The sequence below is a fragment of the Petaurus breviceps genome, unplaced genomic scaffold, assembly GCF_028583685.1.
Source record: "Petaurus breviceps papuanus isolate PSGF00001 unplaced genomic scaffold, PetGlider_PUasm1.0 208, whole genome shotgun sequence".
NCBI lineage: Eukaryota > Metazoa > Chordata > Mammalia > Diprotodontia > Petauridae > Petaurus > Petaurus breviceps.
The window spans coordinates 10,000,517-10,023,551 of NW_027185852.1; the positions used below are offsets into that span (position 1 = coordinate 10,000,517).

The 23,035-nt window shown below is 37.1% G+C and overlaps 1 protein-coding gene across 1 annotated transcript in view; it reads right to left on the bottom strand.

Moving 5' to 3' along the window:
- The window catches only part of LOC138165260 (leptin receptor-like), a 94,847-nt gene that overhangs the window by 42,594 nt on the left and 29,218 nt on the right, over positions 1–23,035 (bottom strand). The window contains exons 5-10 of the mRNA XM_069093398.1: positions 18,937–19,060; positions 13,791–14,002; positions 11,368–11,513; positions 10,259–10,406; positions 2,044–2,334; positions 1,765–1,882 (exon numbers count right to left, since the gene is read on the bottom strand). Of these exons, the coding sequence (XP_068949499.1) occupies positions 1,765–1,882; positions 2,044–2,334; positions 10,259–10,406; positions 11,368–11,513; positions 13,791–14,002; positions 18,937–19,060 (1,039 nt within the window). The remainder of the gene's footprint in view (positions 1–1,764; positions 1,883–2,043; positions 2,335–10,258; positions 10,407–11,367; positions 11,514–13,790; positions 14,003–18,936; positions 19,061–23,035) is intronic.

Here is a 23,035-nt window from a genome sequence, read left to right on the forward strand (position 1 = left end):
CTTTTGGCTTCTTCTTTCTATTTTCCAAACCCTTGAGAATTTACCTCCTTTGTGCAGCAGTTAGCACTGGGTGAATAGTAGTAAATAAATATTTATTGTCTGGCAAAATATTTATTGGTTATGCCCTACAGCACCCAGTCCAGTGCTAAGAACACAATGGAGATTGAGACAGTTAATGACTGAATATTAGAAACCTTTGAGAAATAGTGGAATACAAGTACTTGAACTGCCAGCACACTGTTAACGGTTACCTATGAAAATGAAATCAGGCCCCTGAAATCCTTCCCACCCTTTGAGACCCCGTATAAATGGCACCTTTACCCAAACAACTTCCCTGACCAACCCTGCCAGAAATGAGCTCTCTTTCCTCTGACTTCCTATTGGTTATTCCCCTCTTGTAGTCTTTATCACTCACTGCCTCATACTGCAGTTTCAGGTGTTTGTTTTCTTTTGTCTACTACAAAGTAAGTGTCCTGTAGGTATCAATTATCTTTGTGACCCCCACAGTACCTAGTAAAGTACCTTGAATGTAACAAGAACTTGATAACTGTTTCTGAAAGAATTAAAATTTTAAGTCCCCTCAATCTCCCTCAAAAGGAAATTTATATTCTGTACTTTTCAAATATATATATATATAGTCTGTGTGTATACATATGTATATATGTGGGCATATGACTATAGCCATATATATTCTGTACTTTTCATATGTATGCATATGCACACATGCATACACATATATACATGCATGCATCTATATATACACATATACATACCTATTTGCATTTTATATATGTGTGTATATATATATATATAATTTCTGAATATATACAGGGCCAGTAGGTGGTTCATTGGATAGATGGGGCCTGGAGTTAGAAAGACCTAAGTTCAAATCCAGCCTTAGACACATACTAGCTGTGTGACCCTATGTGTACCTCAGTTTCCTCACCTGTAAAATGAGCTGGAGAGGGCAAGGACAAACTACTCCAGTATCTCTGCCAAGAAAACTCCAAAGGATCAAGAAGAATCAGACATGACAAAAATGACTGAATATATATCAAAATATAACCCATATATTTATGAAAGCATGAGTTTTGGGGTTAGATGCCATACTGATCAGGGTAGGCTAAAGAACATTAAAAATCGGGGACCACCTACAAGTCAACCAATCAACAAGTCAACAAATTTGGTGACTTGATGTAAAGCATTTGAGAACTAGCATGGCCAAATAAGTCTCCAAAGATCAGAGGATCATAGACCCAGAGACCATTTAACCTGATTCCATCATTTTACATAGGAAAAAAAAAACTAAGGCCCAGAATAGTTAAGTGATGTGTCCATGGTCGTGTGGCTTTTAACTGTCTTTGTTAGGATTCAAACACAGCTCTTGACTTTGAGTGTAAGATCCTGTCCAACGATGCTACTTCTTCTCTTAAGCTTATCCCCCAGCAGCCAATCTCGGATGGTCCTCTCTGAATTTGAACTGTAATTGTCCCTCAAATTGTAGGGATATCATCCATCATTGCCTATTTCCAGCATACTATGATCCACCTGGGTTTGTGTTCTATTGATATTGGAATCCAGGATCAACTCCAAATCACAAAGAAGAATGGTCAATCACTACAAAAATATTTTACGTTTTTACTGTAAACCAGGAATTAATTTCTTTTTAAATTTTTGTTGTAATGATTGTCCTCAGTCAAGGCTATACCTCCCATTGCCCCCTCAAACTTTCCCTGAGCCCCACCTCATGAAAATCATACGCACCTGAAATATCTTAACTGCAACATACTTCCCACGAGTGATGCAACTGTGTTGGCTGGCCATCTGCAAGTCATTTTAGTTAAGTACCCATCAGTTTCACATGAGATATTGATATTGACATCTATTTAAAACACATTAAAATATTAATATAAAGAGAAAACAGAACACACAAATTGTATGCAAAACAAAAATATTCCTTAGTTCTTAACTGAGCCTCTACAAAAGGGTCCATGTTGAACAATCAGCAGGCAGAAGGCAGTAAATTAGAGAGAGGCTTCTTACCTATTACATATAATTCTGCATAGCGGTGATGGCACTCATTCTCCTGACAGCAATAGATGGCATCATAGGTGTATTTTCCTCTGGGTTTAGTTGCATTCATATTGAGAAGGGTGACCCTGCTCACATGGGCATTTATAACATCATAGTGACTTGGAGAGATTTTCTCTGCTAAATTCAACCACCAAAAGACATTCTTGGAAGGGATGATCTTGTTTTCATGCTTGTAGATGCAGTAAAAGGACACATTAGACCCAACACTTGTCAGGATTTTTGGTGGAAAATATATGACCTCTATCAGTGGGGGAAAAAAGAGAGAATATGTGATATTAAGAATCTCTAGAAAGATTAATTTTAAATATTTGTGAAATATATATATATATTCCAATGCAAATGATAGGATTGTAATCTAACATAAAATGGGATGTTTAAATATTGAAAGAATTCTACTTAATTCTTTCTAAATTTTAGTTGGATGCTAAATTTCATATCCTAGACATTCATGTAAGGATAATTTTTGGAATGGTGTCATGGAAGAAATGAAAGGGTAGTTAACTGTCCTGAGTGGTCTTAGCTTTGGCAAAGAACAGGCCCCTCTTCTTCTGAGACAGAGCTCAAGGAGGAGAGGATGGTTGAGGAAAGATACTGAGGGTGTTGGAGAAGTAGAAATAGAAATTGAGGGGAGGGCTCACTAGGAATAATTTCAATCTTTTCAGTAAAATAGGAGATGACATTTGGCTGGGGATGGTGAAGGGCTGAAAAAGATCATACTTTGGATCTTAATAAAATTTTTAAAAAAACAGCAACCTGGAAATAACTATCATCCATTGAGCTCTCCTTCCCCTAGCCCCAGCAACAACTGGTTAGTACTCTCTTATCCAATTACCTTGTGTTTCCTTATTTGTGCATACATTGAATATCTTCAGGAAATGTTAGTTTCTTGATATATTTCTATCTTTGTCTCCCTTAGCATAATACCTTGCACACACCAGGTGATTAATACATGCTTGTTGGATTGAATTAAATAGAAGTATAAATATCACATACGCCCAAACTATATATACCAATTAATGAAGTTTGATCTGCCTGGAACTCACAGAAACTGAAGTGTTTCACAAATAGACATCCTTCCACATAACATAGCCCTATCATTGCTTTAATTCACTCAAGCATTTATTTAGCAGCTGCTAAGTACCAGGGCTGGGGATAAAGAAACAAAAACTAACTAATTCCTGCCCTCAAGGAACTTATCTTCTACTAGAGGAAAATAACATGTACAAAGAGAAGTAGATACAAAGTCAAACAATCACTAAGTATTTACCATCTTATTATTAATGAGCATGAATCACCTATGATGTACTTGGCACTATACAAGGACTGGGGATACAGAGACAAAAATGAAGGAGTCCCTGTCCTCAAAGAGCTTACATTTTACTCATCAGACAAAAATTAATTAATTAAAATATAAATAAATTCCAAAAATACAAAGTAAACACATTTTAGTGGTAGGTGGGAGTGACTAAGGGGAATGGGAAAAATTTAAAGTAGAAGGTAGAACCTAATAGGGATTCTAGGAGGTGGAAATGAGAAGAGAATTCATTGTTGATATGGAGGATAATATTTCAGAGTACTGTTGATTACGCACACACACACATATATATACATATATGTACATATATGTATATATAAAGAGAAATCAGTATATATCTATATAAATATATCAATACATCTATATATATATATATATACAGACACATAACCAAATCTGGCTTTCAAGTTGTGCTCCAGTATAATGACTCTCCCAGACAACTATCTCCCTAATAAATCTCTTCACCCCTTATTGATGGAGAGTGATGAGACCTGTTGATCACAAACCCCCATCCACTCGCAGAGCTTCCAAATCACAGAATCTGTAAAAGGATTTTAAGTCATATATTTCAATGGGTATATGTTGGATACAACCTCAGAAGAGCTGACTTGGGCATGTGAGCATAGTACTTAAGAAAGCTGAAAGCATTCCTTAAGTTGTACCAGTATTATGTTGCTGCCATAATCAAGTTTGAAACTAAATTGGACAATTTCTCCATTTCCTACCCAACGCTCTGGTTTTAGTAGAGGAAATATTTTTGCCCTGAATTAAACTATGTACATTAAACCTTATACTGTCAAAAAAATCTCTTTTGGAGAACCCACAATAACTAACTGCCTTTTCTAAAAAATTCCTTTTTGTTGGAATGGTTTGGCTCATTGGTTCTCATGCCTCTTCATATTTCATTATTATCCATGTTTCTCCTTTTTCTAAATTCCTTTAATACATTACCCCCATGGAAAACACATTGCTTCTCAGTAATGGATGCCGTTTTCCAATTTTACCAATTAATAAATGTAACATTTGTCTACCAGATATCTTAATAGTTGCTTTAAGTAGAATTATAAAATATTTCTCTTTTTTTTGAGGGGGAAGGCAGGGCAATTGGGGTTAAGTGACTTAACCAAGGTCACATGTCTAGTAAGTGATAACTGTCTGAGGCCAGATTTGAACTTAGGTCCTCCTGACTCCAGGGCCAGTGCTCTATTCATGGTGCCATCTAGCCACGCCTCTTTTTTATTTTTATGGGCATGTCATTTTCAATACTACCAGCTAATTTTTTATTCTAATCATTCATTTATAAATGAATGAATTAATGCAGTAATTGGCACATAGAAGGAACTTAATAAATCTTTTTCTATATATTCATCAAGTGTTTACCATTGTTTTGAGGGGCATACAAGAGAGGTCACCTAGCTTTTATAGAAATTCAAAAGTAAACATGGATTAGTAATGGTAATAAAACAAGTAAACAAAAACAAAAAAAGCCAGGTCATTCAAATTTGAGAGTAAAAATGTGCAAAGGAAGATAGTTCTGTGAATTTAGATGACAGCAAGATGACTATCAGTGAGGGAATTCAGGGAAAACTTTTTGAGGTGAAGATTGAAGAACAGGATATCAAGGGTGAACAGACCCAAGATATGGAAGATGTCCTTGTTGAATCCTTTCAGTTGCACTGAATTGAGAGTGGCAACCATTTTGAGGTTCTCTTGGCAAAGATACTAGAATGGTTAGCCACGTTCTCCTTCAACTCATTTTACAGCTGAAGAAACTGAGGCAAACAGAGCTAAATGACTTGCCTGGAGTCATACAGCTAGTGAGTGTCTGAGGCCAAATTTGACTCAGTTCTTCCTGCCTCCAGGCCCAGCACCACCTGGCTGGCCAGGATATGAAAAAAGGGTAGTGTATTCCTCCAGGCTAAGGCTGTAACTGCTTCCTACCTGGCCCTACAGCTCAGGGGCATCGCCTCCTTGCTCTGCAAACACAGCAGTAGGAAAATATGCAACTTGTCCTGGGTAGAGAATGCCATCCATCTGGGGGGCTGTTATAATGGACCATAGATAGTGGTTTGTTTGAACTAGGAGGGTACTAATGGGGAGTGGGAATAGTGAGAAGGAGGAGGCAAGAGATGTTACAGCGATACATGTACCCAACAAACACAGCAGAAAAGTTGACAAATTAAGTTCTAGATGTCTTCTATTTAGATATGAAGATGTTTTTGTTTTTAATTTTTTTTAAGTTTTAAAAGTAAAGCTTTGATTATAATTTATTGGGATATATGAAAGCTTATTTTACATTTTAAGAGGTTATCCTTTGAAATGTTTAGAAGGTGCTCTATGTACTGTGGAGTAATGAAGTGTGTTCAAGGTAGGTCAACAATCTCTCATGTCTGTGCTAGGTGCTTCTTTGCTGGAAATAATGTACAAATGTGATTGGATTGGCCCCTCTCTTAGAGCTAAACCTCCGCACTCTAATGGACTGGCTTTTCCCCTATTTCATTTTGTTCTACTAAAACTAATTCTACTAAAACTAACCAAATTCCATTTGGTTTTAAAATTAGACAATTCAAATATCCCTGGCTTACCTGTCAAAATAGAATGGAAATAGCTAAAGTTCTCAAAGTCATCACTTAATGAACAGATAATGCTGAAATTGAATGGTCAAACTTATCCTCAATCAATCAACCAAAATACATTTATTAAGTGCTTACTATGTGCCAGGCACTGTGCTAAGCATTGGAAAAGAACTAGAGTTATGCTGTAGAAATCAGGTAGAAGATTCATAGACAAGCCTTTCTTTGCATCACTCAGAATCTAGCACAGCGCCTGGTACATAAAAGGTGCTTATCAAATGCTTATCAATTGGCTGACAGGGCGGATTGTTTTCCTTGTTCTTAAAAACAAATCTTGATGCTACAATGGAGCAAGGATACTGCTCAAAGGACTAGGTCCAGGGAATGACCTGCCTTTCTGTTGGTCCTTTGTTGCTATTGTTTGGCACTGAAAATAAAGGGAGTTTCAGATTGAAAGTTCAGGTTTGCACCAGATTTAAAGAAAATAGAGTCACACCAGGTTACAAATTTCTAGTAGTGAAAGTAAGGAATGTTCTATTTTAGTGGAATAATAATGCTTGTTGGTTTAATTTTTTTTAATTGACAGGTCCTGTAGTGAGACTTTTTAAATAACATTTCTTTCAAAGACATAAGATATGAGTTTTCATATTTCATTTGAATAGTAATATTTTATTCCTCAAAGCAAAAACTATTCTAATCCAAATGTTTTATAATTTATCAAGACAGTTTCTTTATGATAAGCTTCTGAAAGAGGTAATATGAAAAAAGTGCTATTAACCTCAAGGAAGAAGGAACTCACTACAACCCATGGGGACCCATTCCACTTTTAAGTAGCTCTGAACTTCATTTTCTTCATGAAAAATGAGGGAGTTAGCCTAGTGAGCTCTAAGGTTTCTCCTAGCTCTAAAACCTATTGACTCCAATAATCACAATAATACTACACAACATCCAGACCCTGTTAGACCAGCAAAGTATGAACATAGCTTATTTTCCTTCCTTCTATTAAAAATACCCACACTATTGTAACTGAAAGAAAAAAAAAATCTTACTGAGAAAATCGAAAATCCCCCAAAGCAGGATTCTTCCTCAGAAGAAATACTGTAGCAACAGAATGAATATGAATATGTGTGTAGATACGGATATATTTATATGCTTGTATAATGTATATGTATACATATATATGAATGAGTACATATAGGAAGGACAGCTTCAAAAGTTCTATGTTTAATTTGTTATATAAATGGCAAAAGAGGTTCAAAAAGCCAGTGAGGAGAAGAAAGTGCCTTAAAAAGCTGAATTTTCCAGATGAAAAAAGAATCTCAAAAGCTCACTGAAGAGAATCATCCCTTCAGAATTAAATTGGAGCAAATGGAACCTAGTGACTTTATGAGAAATCAAGACACTCTTAAACAGATTCAAACAAATGAAAAAATAGAAGACAATGTGAAATATCTCATTGGAAAAACCACTGACCTGGAAAATAGATCCAGGAGAGATAATTTTAAAAATAATTGGACTACCTGAAAGCTATGATAAAAAAAAAAAACAACAACCTAGAAATCATCCTTCAAGAAATTCTCAAGGAAAATTTCCCTGATATTTTAAAACCAGAGGGAAAAATAGAGGTTGAAAAAATCCACTGATCACCTCTTGAAAAAGATCCCAAAAAGAAAACTCCTAGGATTATTATAACCAGGTTCCAGAGTTCCCGGATCAAGGAGAAAATATTGCAAGGAGACAAGAAGAAACAATTTGAACATTGTGGAGACACAATCAGGATAACACAGGATCTGGCAGCTTCTACTTTGAGGGATCAAAGGGCTTGGAATATGACTCTCTGGAGGTCAAAGGAGCTGGGATTAAAACCAAGAATCACCTACCCAGCAAAACTGAATAGAATGCTTCAGGGGAAAATATGGTCATTCAATGAAATGGAGGACTTTCAAGCATTCTTGATGGAAAAAATCACAGTTGAATAGAAAATTTTACACTCAGATACAAGAAGCAAGAGAAGCATGAGAAGATAAACAGGGAAAAGAAATCATAAGGAACTAATCAAAGTTGAAATATTTACATTCCTACATGGAAAAATGATAATTGTAACTTATGAAACTTTTTTCAGTATGAGAATAGTTGAAGGAAATACATATATACATACATATGTCTATATAGGAGGGTATATGGGCATATGAATAAATATGTGAGTGGGTATATATATGTGTAAGGTATACATAGACAGAGAGCACAGGACTAGTTGAATAAGAAGGGATGATTCTTAACAGGTGAAATTAAGAGGTGAGAGGAATATAATAAGAGGAGATGGGGGAGACACAGATTGGGGTAAACTATCCCATATAGAAGAGGCGAGGGAAAATGGTTACAATGGAGGGGAAGAATAGGAAGGGAATGGGTCAATCTTACTCTTATTGAATTTGGCTCAGGGAGGGAATGACATACACACTAAATAGAGTATCTCACCCTCCAGAAGAGTAGGGGGGAAAGGGATGAGATGGAACATGATGGAGGGGAGGGCAGGCTGGGTGTAGGGAAGTTGGAAGCACCCACTTTTTTTGCTTTTTGAAGGGCAATTAGGGTTAAGTAACTTGCCCAAGGTCACAGAGCTAGATTTTTTGTGTGTGGGTGTTAAGTGAGAACCGAACTTGGGGCCTCCTGACTCCGGGCCGGCGCTTTACTCACTGTGCCACCCAGCCGCCCCGGAAGTACACACTTTTGAAAAGGGACAGAGTCAAAACAGAGACTAGAACAAGTGGGGGGCAAAATAGGATGGAGGAAAATATAGCCAGTCTTTCACAATATATCGACTATGGATATGTTTTGTGTAGCTACTCATGTACAAGCTGTATTGAATTGCTGATCTTCCCAATAAGGGTGGGTGATGAGGAGGAAGGGAAAGAATCTGGAATCCAAAGTTTTAAAATCAAATGTTTAATATAGATATTTGTCTTATTTCCCAGTTGCATGTAATATACATATGTATATTACATGCAACTGGTAAATAAGACATACAGGCACTGGGATATAGAGATCCATCTTGCCCTACTGGAAAGTCAGAGGGGGGGTGAGGGAGGACATAGGAAAGAGCAGATTGGGGGAGGGGTATACAGTGGGATCTCTGTTTTTGGGGTGGTGGATAGGGGAAAGATGGAGAGAAAGATTGTAACTTAAAATCTTGTGGAAATGAATGATGTAAACTAAAAATAAACATAAAATTTCATTTAAAAAAGTAACCTGACAATCCTAAAAAAAAAACTCAGCATAAGTTTAAATGTATTTAAAAGAAATTATTGAAAATTATACCAAGTAAATAAACTCATTTGAAAACATGAATTAAAGATGCACTAAGTTTGCCAATAGCATTCTAAAATTTAGTTTGTTATCCTGTATTCACCTATTTCTTCTGTCTTCCTTACGAAATTAAAATGTTAATGTAAAAGTTTAGTGAATGAAAATTATGAATGAATTCAAAGTACAAAAAAAAAAAAGTGAGGGACCTATGTTAACATTATCCTGCCTGAGTTTTTAGGCTTTATTTCCTGCAATTTACATAATGTAAATTTCAATAACACATGTGCATTCATTTAAGTGCAATGTACCCTGAATTTTGTTGTTTTTTTTTTATTTGTAAGGAAACAAATAATTCCCCCCCCCCTTCAATTTGGCACCATTTTGTTAGGGGGCAGGGAGAGAGGCTGGACCTGTGATTTTCTCAGCTTATATAGATCCTGCTACAGAAATCTCTACCAATGCAAATGGATAAGTCTTTTGTAACTTACAGTCTTAGATAGTTACTTGGACCATTGAAAGCTTAAATCTATTTCCCAAAGTCACATAGCCAGTATGTGCCACTTTAGGCTTAATGTCAAGAAAAAATTTCCTAAGCTGTCCCAAAATGGAATGTTTCCTTAAGGATTAGCAGACTCTCTCTCTCTCTCTCTCCTTGGAGATTTCTTGGCCAGAGTTGTGTGATCCCTCATCAGGTATTTGATGATAAGGATTCTTTTTTGGTGGAGGTTAAAAAATATGGTCACTGAGTCCCTTCCAATTTGAAAACTCTGTGATTCTATGTCAGAGGTAAAACTTGATCCCACCTCTACCCAACTCCAAGGACAACCTTCTATCCGCTCCTCTCTTGAATCCACAATTATCACCACAAAATGCCAACTATTTACAACATACTGAAAGAGAGGGAAAGATCCCCAAAATCTACTTCCCAACAATCAGAAGCAAAGATGCACCCTATATGCCAGCAACGTACCTGGGGCAGTGAAGTTGGAAGGAGGACTCCAATCACTCCAAGCTCCTGGACCATCCAGCCTCTTGCCCCGCACCTGAACTGTATATGAAGCACCAGGAAGCACATCGTCCACAAGTAGGGAGGTATTTAGTACAATTGCAGCAATCTGCTAAATTTCATTTTAAAAAGTCAAAACACCACACAGAAGGGGATTGCTAATAAGAACTAGGTTTGTGGAAGTTTCCACAGGGTGACCTTTTACAACATTCTCCTCTATTCTCCTACACTTTCCTTTGTGTTCCTCATGACTGGTGGTCTTGACCAACTAGTGTTTGCTTATTCCCAGTTGTGGCCAAAATCTAATGACTCCTGCCCCCACTCTCTAATATCTAATGAGATTTCAATATCCATTGTGCCAATTGGCCTCCATCTCATAAGCTAAGGTCTATTGTTTGAGGAGTTTTAAGATAGATCACTGTTGCCTGATTAAAGACATCCAGTAAGTTACACAAGCTGATAAGTGCTTAGGCATCCCTCTTTAAGTCAGCTGATTTGAGACATAAAGAGAGAAAATCATAATGCAACAAGAAAAAATGCTGGATTGGGGGTCAGAGCATCCATATTCTAATACTGGTTTTCCAATTTTCTTTTTCTGTTGGCTGCTTACCTTCTCTGGCAGTCAGTTTCCTCATCTGTAAGATGAAAATGAGCTAGATAAACTCTGAAGTTCTTTCTAACTCTAAAACCATAAACCTAGCACCAGATGACCTTCTAACCTATGATCCTATGAAAGGAATTGTCAAAAGTTAAAGAAGACTCAGCAAGCATACAAGTTTGCTTTGGGATCACCTTAAGAAGGTATCAGAGAATAATACAAACTTCATAATTCAGCAAAGATATACACAGATATATTCTATGGCCCATAGTGAGTTACATGCTTCTGAAATCTCTCACTACATGAGTATCAGATGGTGAAAAAGCTTTAGGCATGTAAGAACTCTTTCTTTTGTGGGAGTATTTCCATCTTATTCTAAAGATAACATGTCTTTTGAGTCTAGGGGTTGCTCAGCTCTTCTTGCAATCCACAGGGCTTATTTTTTATGATTTGCATAGTAAAATAAAATACATACCTGGCCCATGGTCTCAGTTGACTTTACAGAGTACTTCAGTTCATATTGAAGTTGATATGGTGCCAAAAGTGGGGTGGACCAAGAGATCTTTAATTTTCCATCATCTGTTATTTCCATTAGCAAATGTAATGGTGGGTCTGGCTTCACTTTAAAAAAAATAATATTTCAAGGCCAGCTTCAGTTTTTCAGTAAAAATAACATTGGATTTCATATCAGTGGAGTAGAGTTTGAATCTCTCCTCTGACATCAGCAATGTGACTTTGGGCAAGTCACTCACTCCCTGGGTATTCATTTTCTCCTCAAATTAAATTAGAAAATTGGACTAGGTGCCTTCTCATGTTTCTTCAGCTCTAACTCTATGAGAACATAAACTATATATTATTTTTAATAATTATAGAGGCAGCTGAAATGGTATAACACTCAAAATCAGGAGAAAGACAGAGAGAAATGATAGATTAGGTAGGTTGATAGATCATAGATATAGATAAATGATACATGATTGATAGATGATCAATAGGTAGACAGACAGTTTAATTCATCTCAACTTGACAAGCACTTCTAAGCACTTTTTATCTGTCAGGCATTGTGCCATAGTGCTAATGTCTGGAGATACCAGAACAAAACAAAAATCAGATCCTTCCTAAAGGAGCTTATATTCTACTGGGAGAACATAACCCCAAACTAGTCAAGCCCATAGGTGCAGAAATCCCATTATTGAGAACCTTCAATATTTCAAAGACATAGGATATCATTAGCAGGGGTAATGCAGTGCCCCTAACAATGAGCATCTCAATTCCTCCAAAATGCACTGTCTCTATAAGCCTGCATAGTCATCCAGACTCAGATTGAAAACATAAAAAGGATAAGTCCTGGTTGCTTATTTTTTTATCATAAATCTGTCGATCAATAAGCAGGCACAAATCACCTACTATGTGCAAGGCACAGTGCTAGGAGGTCAGGTTACCAGGGTAAAGACTGAAACAATCCTTGATTTGCTGGAACCTGATCGTCCATACTATTGAGCTTCCTTCCCCAGTGTTGAATGCAGGGCTTCATAACTTCGGGTATAAGGAAGTTCTTGGGTTTTTTTCTTTTCTATCATTTTGATAATTGTACTTCAATGTTATTGTTTTCCTTTGTATCCTATACCTTTTCCTTTATTGATTTATAAACATGATGTGGTGACTAATGTGGAAATATATTTAAGATGATTGTACATATATCAGATTGCACACTTGTCTAAGAGAGGGGGGAACAGAGGGAGGGGGAGAAAATTTAGAACTCAAAATCTTACAGAAGAGAATGTTAAAAACTAAAAACAAATCAAGAAATAAAGTTTTTAAAAGATATGATGATCAGGATGCTCTCAGAAAAACATGGAAAGACTTTCATGGGTTTATGAAAAGTGAAATGTATTGTAGACAAAATAACAGGAATATTGTAAGATGATCTGCTGTGAATGACTTAGCTATTCTCAGTGATACAATGATCCAAGACAATTCTGAAGGACATATGATAAAAAATGCTGTCCATCCCCAGAGAAGGAACTGATAGTGTCTGAATACAGATTGAAATGCCTTTTTTTTTACTTTAAAAAAATAAACATGATGTGAGAAAGGGCCCATAGGCTTCAACAAGGGTCTGTGATAACCAAAAAAGGCTAAGGAACCTTGACTTAGTAAGTGATGTGAATATAATAATATTAAGATATCATATTTACATAGAGCTTCAATATTTATAAAGTGGCAAGTAGGGGACTGTAGAAAAACAACCAGAAAGGTAACAGTGAAGTGAATATGGACAGAGCTTGCCTAAACATTTCCCAATTGACTGATCAGAAACTTCATGCCTGTATGGCCAGCCAGCCTGGAAATGAGCTTTTCCTCACTTAGGCAGGCTGGGCCTTGAGCACTGACCATGCAATCCATCAAGGCATCTATGCTCAAACTCTTTTCCACTTGGTTAGAATTACCAGAACTTGAACACTACAGGTGTAGTCTTTGAAGACTCAGGACCACCTCCATGCCAAGGAGGACTTCGATGGAGATACCACAAAAAAGTGTAGGGTTATAAATCTAGGGCTAAAAGGACCCTCAGGGACCAACTTTTGCAACTCTCTCACTTTGCATATTTCACCAGGGAGGGGAAATAATTTGCCCAAGGTCAAACAGGTAGTAGTAAGCAAAGATAGGAGTTACACTCATATTGTATGACTCCAAATCCAGGACTATTTTCACTGCACTATACTCAAATATGATGAATTTGGACCCATATCAATCCCCACATCAATCATTTATGGGTGATGGAGGGGTGTCCTATTGTATACGAATGAAATACCCACACTGATAAAATCATGTATCATTGAAGTACTGGAGCAGTTTATGTGAAGAAAAGCCCTAATAATCTGGTGACTTTACACTTACCAATATTTATAGGTTTCATAGACATCATGGGTGACTGGAGAAAAATGGTGCCATTTGTGATTTCCAAAAATATCAAAGAGGTAGAGCTGAGCTTGGCTATGGGCATGGGCACATGGCATTCATAGTCTTTGGACCTACTGCAATTGCACTTAACAACATGAAAATTACCCTTCTGGGACACCATGGGTGAGGCTTCCTGTGATGCTTCTGACCTGTGTTATAAAATAAAAATATATTAATTTTTTATAGACACTGTGCATCCCATCATCATCTGTACCTCAGGGCTAGACACAAGCATGAAGTTGGGGGAACCTCAGCTGGGCCTGTGCACCAGGCATGAGCATCAGGGGATAAAGGATACGCACAGCTGTAAGAAACAATGAGTATGAAGAATTCTTAGAAGACTTCTATAAAATGATGCAGAGCACAGTACGGAGAATCAGGAAAACAAGGTATAAATGTACAACTGTTTAAAAATAAAGAACAGCAACAACAAAGAAATTGAATGCTGTGTGCTATGATAACCAAGCTTGGCCCCAAAGAAGATAAGAGCAAATAAACCCCCCTCCCACCTTTGCAGAGGTGGGAGATCATGGGTGTGAAAGAGGGCAGAGACTCAGATGCTGTTGCTAAACTGGGTTTATTTCTGTCTCTTTTATTCTTTCCTATAAGAGATGGTTCGGGGGGGGGGGGGGAGGGAGACAGAAAGAGAAGAGAGACAGAGACAGAGAGAGAACATCAATTACAAATAAAATGTCTTTTAAAAGAGAGGACTTCAGTTCTCTCTTCCTTTAAGGTGCCGTTTAAACATAATCATCTGCATGAAGCCTTTCTTGATTTCCTCAAATGCTGATGCTTTTCTCCCCAAACTGCCTTATACTTTGCCACTTCACATAGATTTGTATTTATTCTCTATATATTAATATTGTATATGTGTATACACTTACACACACACATGCACACACACACACACACGCACCATGTACCCATTTTGACCTTATCTTGGTATATGGTGTGAAACGTTGATTTGTACCTAGTTTCTGCCAAACTGCTTTCCAGTTTTCCCAGTATTTTTTGTCAGATAGTGAGCTCTTGCCCCCAAAGCTTGGATCTCTGAGTTTATTAAACATTAGGTTACTGTGGTCATTTTCCTCTGTATATTATGTACCCAACCCATTCCATTGATCAACCAGTCTATTTCATAGACAGAATCAAATTGTTTTGGTTATTATAGCTTTATCATATAGACTGAGATCTGGTATTCCTAGATCACCTTCCTTCACTTTTTTTCATATGATTCTCTTGATATTCTTCACCCTTTGTTTCTCCAGGTGAAGCTTGTTGCCATTTTTTCTAGCTCTACAAAATTTGGTATTTTGATTGGTATGACACTGAATAAATAAATTAATCTAGGTAGAATTGTCATTTTATTATAATGCTTCGGGCTCCCCATAAGAAATTAATATTTTTTTTCCATTTGCTTAGGTCTGTCATTGTCTGAAGAGTATTTTGTAATTGTTTTAATATTGTTCCTATATTTTTCTTGGTAGGTAGAATCCCAAGAATTTTATACTGTCCACAACTCTTTCTAGCTCTTCTTGCTGGGTTTTGTTGGTGATATATAGAAATTCTAGTGGTTTATGTGGGTTTATTTTCTATCCTGCAATTTTGCTAAAGTGGTTCATTGTTCAACTAGTTTTTTTTTAAGTTGATTCTCTAGGGTTCTATAAGTAAACCATCATATTATCTGCAAAGAGTAATAGTTTTGTTTCTTCATTGTCTATTTTTATTCCTTCAATTTTCTTTTTCTTATTTTATTGCTAACAACATGAGCATAATCTCTTGGCCTCAGTTTCCTCATCTGTAAAATGAAATTGTTACACCAGGTCACCTCTAAGGTCCCTTTTTACCCTAAAACTTTCTACTTTTCTTCTACAGAAGGCTACCATATCTTCGAGATATCATGTTGTATTTCTGTTTCTTTGGAAGTCCTAGATAGACAACAGTTAAGTTCTACGCAGCTTTGGGAACAAGCCACAGAGTATATCCAAAAGGACTTCTGAATGGCAATGACATATCCTGCAGATTTGGTCTCAGAGACATTTGGTCTTATGCCTCAGTTCAGCCCACCATCTCTAAGAAGGAGTACTCAGCACTGCACATCATATTAGCAATGTGCCACAGTAGAAAGAGTGCTGAAGTTTGGGCTGACATGAGTCCAAATCCAGACTATAGCATTTAGTATCTGTTTGGTCATGGACAAACCTGTATGTCTTGGAAAACTTAAAGTCTATTTTTTTTTCTTCTATCAAATATCTCAATTTGCAGAAAGTGCAAGAGAACAGAATTTACAAAAGACAGTGCAGGGAGCTTAACATGGATTCCTGGGAAATTTGTCAATGTATCATTAGAAATGGTTGACTAACATCTATTAAGGGAGCAGTGATTACAAAGTATGGCTTCATCAAGAACTGCTCATTATGCAAAGAAATTAAAGTTATCTATATTCAAATGAAAATGCTCTAAATGACTATTAATTAGAGAAATGCAAATTAAAACAACTCTGAGGTACAACCTCACATCTATCAAATTGGTTAATATGACAGAAAAGGAAAATGTTGGAGGGGATGCAGGAAAACAGGGACACTATTGCACTGTTGGTGGAGTTGTGGACTGATCCAACCTTTCTGGAGAACAATTTGGAACTATGCCCAAAGGGCTATAAAATTGCGCATACCCCTTGATCTAGCAATACCACTGCTAGGACTATATCCAAAAGACATCCAAAAAAAAAGGGAGGGGAAAGTTCCTATTTGTACAAAAATATTTATAGTGGCTCTTGCTCTGATGGTTAAGAACTGGAAATCAAGGGAATGCCCACCAATTGGAGAAACAAGCTGTAGTGCATGATTGTAATGGAATATTACTGTGCCATAAGAAATGACAAACAGGATGATCTAAAAAAAAAGACACAAATCGATAGATGATGAAGTGAACAGTACCAGAAGTGTGTTGTAGACAGTAACAACAATATTGTTTGAAGAAGTATGAATGACTTAGCTATTCTCAGCAATACAGTGATCCAGGACAATCCCAAAGGGCTAATGATGAAGCATACTATCTGACGCCAGAGAAAGAACTGATATTGTTTGAATACAGATTGAAGCATGGTATTTCTCACTTTCTTCTTCCTTTTTTAGTAGAGTCTTTTTGTACAAAATGAAATAATATGGAAACGTTTTATATAATTGCACATGAATAACCTGTATCTGATTGCTTGCCATCTATCTCAAGGAGGTGAAAGTAGAGAGAGGGAGGGACAGAATTTGAAACTCAAAATTTTAAATAAAAATGTTTATAAACAAAGAATTGGTCATTACATATTAACCTCATTTCATTTTATTGACAGGATTACTGAACCAAATAGATGAGGGAAATGCTGAGGATATAGCTTCCCAAGATTTCAGCAGAGCTTTTAATGAACTATATTATGTTTTTTCGTGTAAGGAAGATAATGAGGTAGGGTTTAGACAATACAGTCAGATGTATTCATAAATCCCAGAGCAGGATGAATTTCAGAGTAAGTGTCATTGTATCAGTATTTCAGGATTGAGTAGATTGCCATGGAGGTCCTCTCCAACACTCTAATTCCGTGTGTCTGTGATAATTAGTAAGTAGCATCACAGAACTTAAAAAGATCAAGTAGCCTTGGAAAACCATTCGTAATCCTTAAGCACCATTTTCCACATCTGTAAACTGGGGATAACATCTCTGATGCCCACAGGAAATACAAGATCTAATCTAAAAACATCTTGAAAACAGTTAAGCACTTCCCAATGGAAGGCATGGTGATGAGATTCTGCTATTGCCTTCACCCGGAAGCTGAAAGATTCTGCAATTTACAATTACAGTGTATCCCTCAAAGTAAGAGTTGTTGTATCTGACTGAACAACCTAGTCTGGTTCTTAAAATTTTCCCCCAAAAGTTTTAAGGATAAAGTTTTCTTCCTAAATGGATGTCTTATAATTTAAATAAAGAAAGAATGTTATATAATTAAAATATTTTTTTCTGTTGCAAACACTTGTGAAAGATATTATACCTTTACTAAAGAGTTCCATGTTTTTAAAGAAAAAAGGTACCAGAAAAAGAATTGCAGGGTCAGAAGGGACAGCAGAGACCATTTAGATCAACTCCTCTCTGACCCAGAATCCCCCTGTAACATTCCCAAAGATGGTCACCCAGTCTTTCTTTGAAGATAACCTTCCCTACAAGAATAACACCAATTTGCCCTCTTTGTATCTTGTTTGGACTTAGCAGTTTTTATGTCGTTTCCTCCTTTAGATTGTGAGACCATTGAGCAAAGGAGCTGGCTTTGCCTCCTTTTTATATCCCCAGGCCTTAACATAATGCTCAGAACATAGTAGGTGCTTAGTAAAAACGTGTTGCCTGAAGATCAACAATATCTCATCATGCAGCCCATTTCACCTTCCTGTAGTTCTAATGGTAAGGAGAGTTTATTAGTTCTGAGGTTTGTCCTCTTGGGCAAAGGACAATTTGATTTCCTCTTCCAGATGAAAGACTTCTGAATGCTTGAAGAGAGTTACCATTTCCCACCACCCCTTGGGCCTTCTCTTTTCCAGGATAAACATTCTCCCTTCCTTCACGGGATCCTTATTTGGTATAATTCCAAAGTTCATTGTCCCATTTATCTCATTGACCTTCCTTGGATAATCTCCAGTTTACCAACGTCTGTCACAATGTGTCACCCAGAGCCAAAGTGATATGAGCAGGGAAGGGAAATCTGGACTATCGCCTCCCTCCCTCCGGACAGTAAGATATAGAAATAGTGAGAAGCCACAGAGCAAAGAAACGTGAATGCTAGAAAATTGTCCAGACTCTCCAGTTACATGAAAAGCAAATCTTCAATCTCATTACATTGTTTTTTTTTTTCATTTTTGTGTAAAGTTGGTTACCAGACCAGCCCTAGATTCTATCTTAACATGACTGCTTTCATCAAGGCAACCCTATCACAAATCACTGACTTGCTCAGGCCCACAGAGCTTGATAGCACCAATGTGGGACCCAAAGCCAAGTTCTTTTGATACCATGTCTATTACACAAAGAATACTTCTAAAAAGTTACTTACAGAACATATGAAAGATGAACCTGAAATTCCGATGTCTTGGAAGAATTCTTAAACAATGATTCCAAATTACAGACAAGTATCTTCAAGTCCCCTCTGACCCAACATTCGATGCTCCAGCTCGCACCTGAATTGAAAGGAAAACATCACAGATGATTTTAAAAAAATGAATCCTGAACAATGCAACAAAAAAAAACTGAATATGTTTTTACTAAACATTTTCATATCACCATGCACAGCCAAATTGGAGAGATATATTCTGACTCCTTAGAGAGTCAACAGCAGACCTGAGACTTGTCTTGACTACAGAAATTTCAAAATGTTCACTTGAATTAGCTCTCCAACTACCGCTGCATCTCTCTGTATTTTATCCTTAGCCCAATCAGTCTCTCACAACTTCCCAAACCCTGTCCATCCACGCATGGCTTAGTTAGAGTCATGTAGGGGACTATTTATTACTTTAGACGTAAGTTTCACTTCCTTCAGATTTTCACAATAGACTTAAAAGTTACCTAGCTATTCAGACTTTCAATATGATTAATAATACTATTTAGAGCTTAAGGGTTAACAACACATTTTACACACATTCTCTTGTTAGATCCTTACAACAACCCAGGAAAGGGTGCCATAACTAATACTATTACCCTATCTTGCCTATGGAAAAGCTGAGGACAGAATGGTTAATGACTTACTCAGGGTCCCACAGCTGGTAAGTATCAGAGGCAGATTTGATTACAGGTCTCCCCCGCCCCAAGGTCAGCAATCTTCACTACCATGCACTTTGTAATTATGATTTGTTACTATGCATGAATAATAACATGATTTTTGTTCTATTGGTGTTTTTTTTTTAACTTGGGGAGCTGCATCTGTGATTTCATTTATATTCAGAGATTCCTATGAAGAACTCACTTTACCAATGTAGGCTGACACCTTCAAAACTTATCCTCAGGGGCAATTAGGTGGCACAGTAAATAGAGAGCAGGCTCTTGTCTGGAGAACCTGAGTTCAAATCCGGCATCAGACACTGACTAGCTGTGTGATTTACCCTGGGAAAGTTACTTAACCTCAATTGACTCAAAAAAAGAAAGAAAGAAAAGAAGCTTAATTTGTTAAAAAGAGTTGTCCAGAGTACTCAAAGTTTGCCCAGCATCACACAGCCAGTATGCCAGGAGCAGGACTGAACCTAGATCATCTTTATTCGGAGATGTGTTTTCTATCCATTATACTCACTGTTCTGTAGTCCAGGAAAGCTTGGAGCTCCCTGAGACCTCTCAAGAGGGTCTGATGGGTCAAAACTATTTGAATAACCACACCAATATAGTAAAAATGGATAGACATGACCTACGGGTGTGCTGGCAGATGGTATAGACTGGCTTGGATAAAAAAAAAAATGTACAGGCGTACCACTTCTAAGTTTGTCAATATTACTGTCATTTTTTCCATCTCTTTCTGAAGTACAGACAACCAGCACAACACTAAATCAAGCCCTGATTCGCAGTATTTGCCAGTTTCCAAGATGAAAATTATCACACTGGAAAATCTAACAATTAGCTCTTATGGACTGGTTTGAACTGACTGCAGCACAGCCCTTACCAATATAAACAAAAGCTTTTGGGGGCCCTCCATAATGTTTGAGAGTCTAAAGGAGTCCTAGGACCAAAAACTTTAAGAACTGCTGCTTTCCACCATGCTTCTAGATTGCATACTATTAAGACATCTAGAATGAAGAACAGAAACCCTTCAGGACAGAAATCCTAATGGTAGATACCTTGATTGAATAGCTATCAGTAAGGAAACTCTTTAAAAGCACATGAAGTCAATTACATTTACTATTATAATAGATAGCAATCTTAAGTGAAAAAAAGATTTAGCCATGCTGAAAATACTCTTAGAGGATTCTCATGTATTTATATTTATTCTCACCTAGCACATAGTAGGTGCTTAATAAATGTTTATTGATTGATTCTGTTACCTCTTGTTTCAATCATAGCTACATAAGTTTCGAAAGGCAGAATTGTTTAGAGAGCACCCGGTGAGTTCACATCAGTCTTTTTAGATGGCTCTTCTTTTTCTCGGCAGTCAAAAACAAAAAAAAACCTTTTCTTTCTGTCTTCAGAATTTCATTCTTCAGAACTTCCCCTATCTATCCTGGGCTGTCTGCACCTATGGAATCCCACTCACTCCTCAGAATCCTTTAATTCTGTTCCCCCCAAATCTGGGGTATATGGAAGCCTGTGCCCAGATTTCTATTCCCCTACCACAAATTGTAAACTCCTCTTAACATTATGATAATTTCCACCCCTGGGAAGCCAGTTCTTTTTTTCATTGGGAGATCTAGAATAGAATTGACCCTTAATGGTTCCTGTATCTTGTAAAGGATGAAACTGTCATTAAAACAATTAGGGAAAGTATTCACTTTTTTTCCTTTAGGAAGAAACCCCTACAGCAGATATCCAGATAACTAAAGCCCCCATCACTCTGGGAAATCTGGGCCAGAGCCACAGGCTGGGGATCTGTTTTCTAAACTTCTCAACCTTTTCCTCCTTCTGCCTAATTGGTCTATAGCAGGCTTTGATAACAGTATCACTTCCATTAATGACTCAGTTGGTCTTCACCCAAATACAAGATGTCCTTACCAAAAATTTCTGAATTTCCTCACCAGTATATCATTTTAACAGACAATGCTACACATGCCCACTTTCGTTTATCTTGTTCCTTGTGAATAGCTAGGCAGTTCAGTGGATAGGATGCCTGACTTGGAACTCAGGAAGACCTGAATTCAAACCCTATCCTAGACATTTACTAGCTGATTGACTTTGGTAAAGTCACTTAAACTCTCTCTGACTCAGGTTTCTCATCCCTAAATGGGGATAATGAGAGCACCAACATCACAGAGATTTGAGAATCAAAGAACATAAGCAACTCTAAGGACTTGTAAGCCTTAAGTGCTACATAAACCTTAGCTTTCATAATGATTGTTTTTACAAATTTATTGTTTGGTCATGTTGCTCATCTTGTCAAGTCTCAACAATATGTATGGGAGTCAAATTTATCTCTCTGTGTTCATCTTGTGTTTAGAAGAGAGAAACAGAAAGACATAAATAGAGAGAGAGAGAACAGAAAGAGGAAGAGAAGAGGAGAGGGGAGGGGAAGAGAGGAGAGGAGAGGAGAGGAGAGGAGAGGAGAGGAGAAGAGAGATAGGTGGGAGAATGAAATTACTAACAATTAGAATTATGTAAAATGGATTGGGAAGGAACTTGCAGTGACTTTCCCCCTCCTTGAATGTTTTCAGTAAAGGCTTCTCACCAGATCCATCCATTGACTTTATTCTTCTTCAGGTCTAAGTTGGATGAAATGGCCACTGAAGCCCTTTCCTCCTCTCAAATTCCAGTCTTCTGTGAGCCCTAGAGCTGAAGTCTGAAGGCCTGGGTTTCAATGCTACCAATGACATTTACTACTTACAACACCACAGGCAAGTCACTCCCACATCTTTAAGCTGCAGTTGCCTCACCCATCAAGCAAGAATAAGAAAGATGTGCAAAATGTACTTCACAGAGTTGTGTTAAACAGTTGTGTGTGTGTGTGTGTGTGTGTGTGTAAAAGAGCCATAAGGGTTATGTGTTGTTTTATTAACTAAGTTTTTAAAAATACCTTTCTATTCTAATAAGAAACTATCCTGGTTTTAATTCAATTAAATAGCTCATTTTATAAAGGAATAGACAGAATAGGGGGAAATGGCCCCTTATTTTATCTTTCCACTTAATACAACAATTACTGGTGTTGACAATTCAATGCTATGAATGTGAACCTAATTTTCTTTCACTCATACAAAAATTTCGATCAAGAAAGCCTCTTTCCATCTACCTCATTCAGATTTACTGAACAGTAAACTGTCAAATAAAAACAACTGTCAAAATGTCCAAAAAAAACTGTCAATTTTTTTTTAATTTCAAAATGGGTAATGTAGAACTTTAAAAATCTAACCTTTCTGTTGCAAAGATGGGGAGAGTGCTGATGGAGAAACAAATGTCTTCCCTTCTGTACTGTTCCTACATATGGAAGGATTTTTATCATGTTCACTCCAAAGGCAACAGTAGAAACT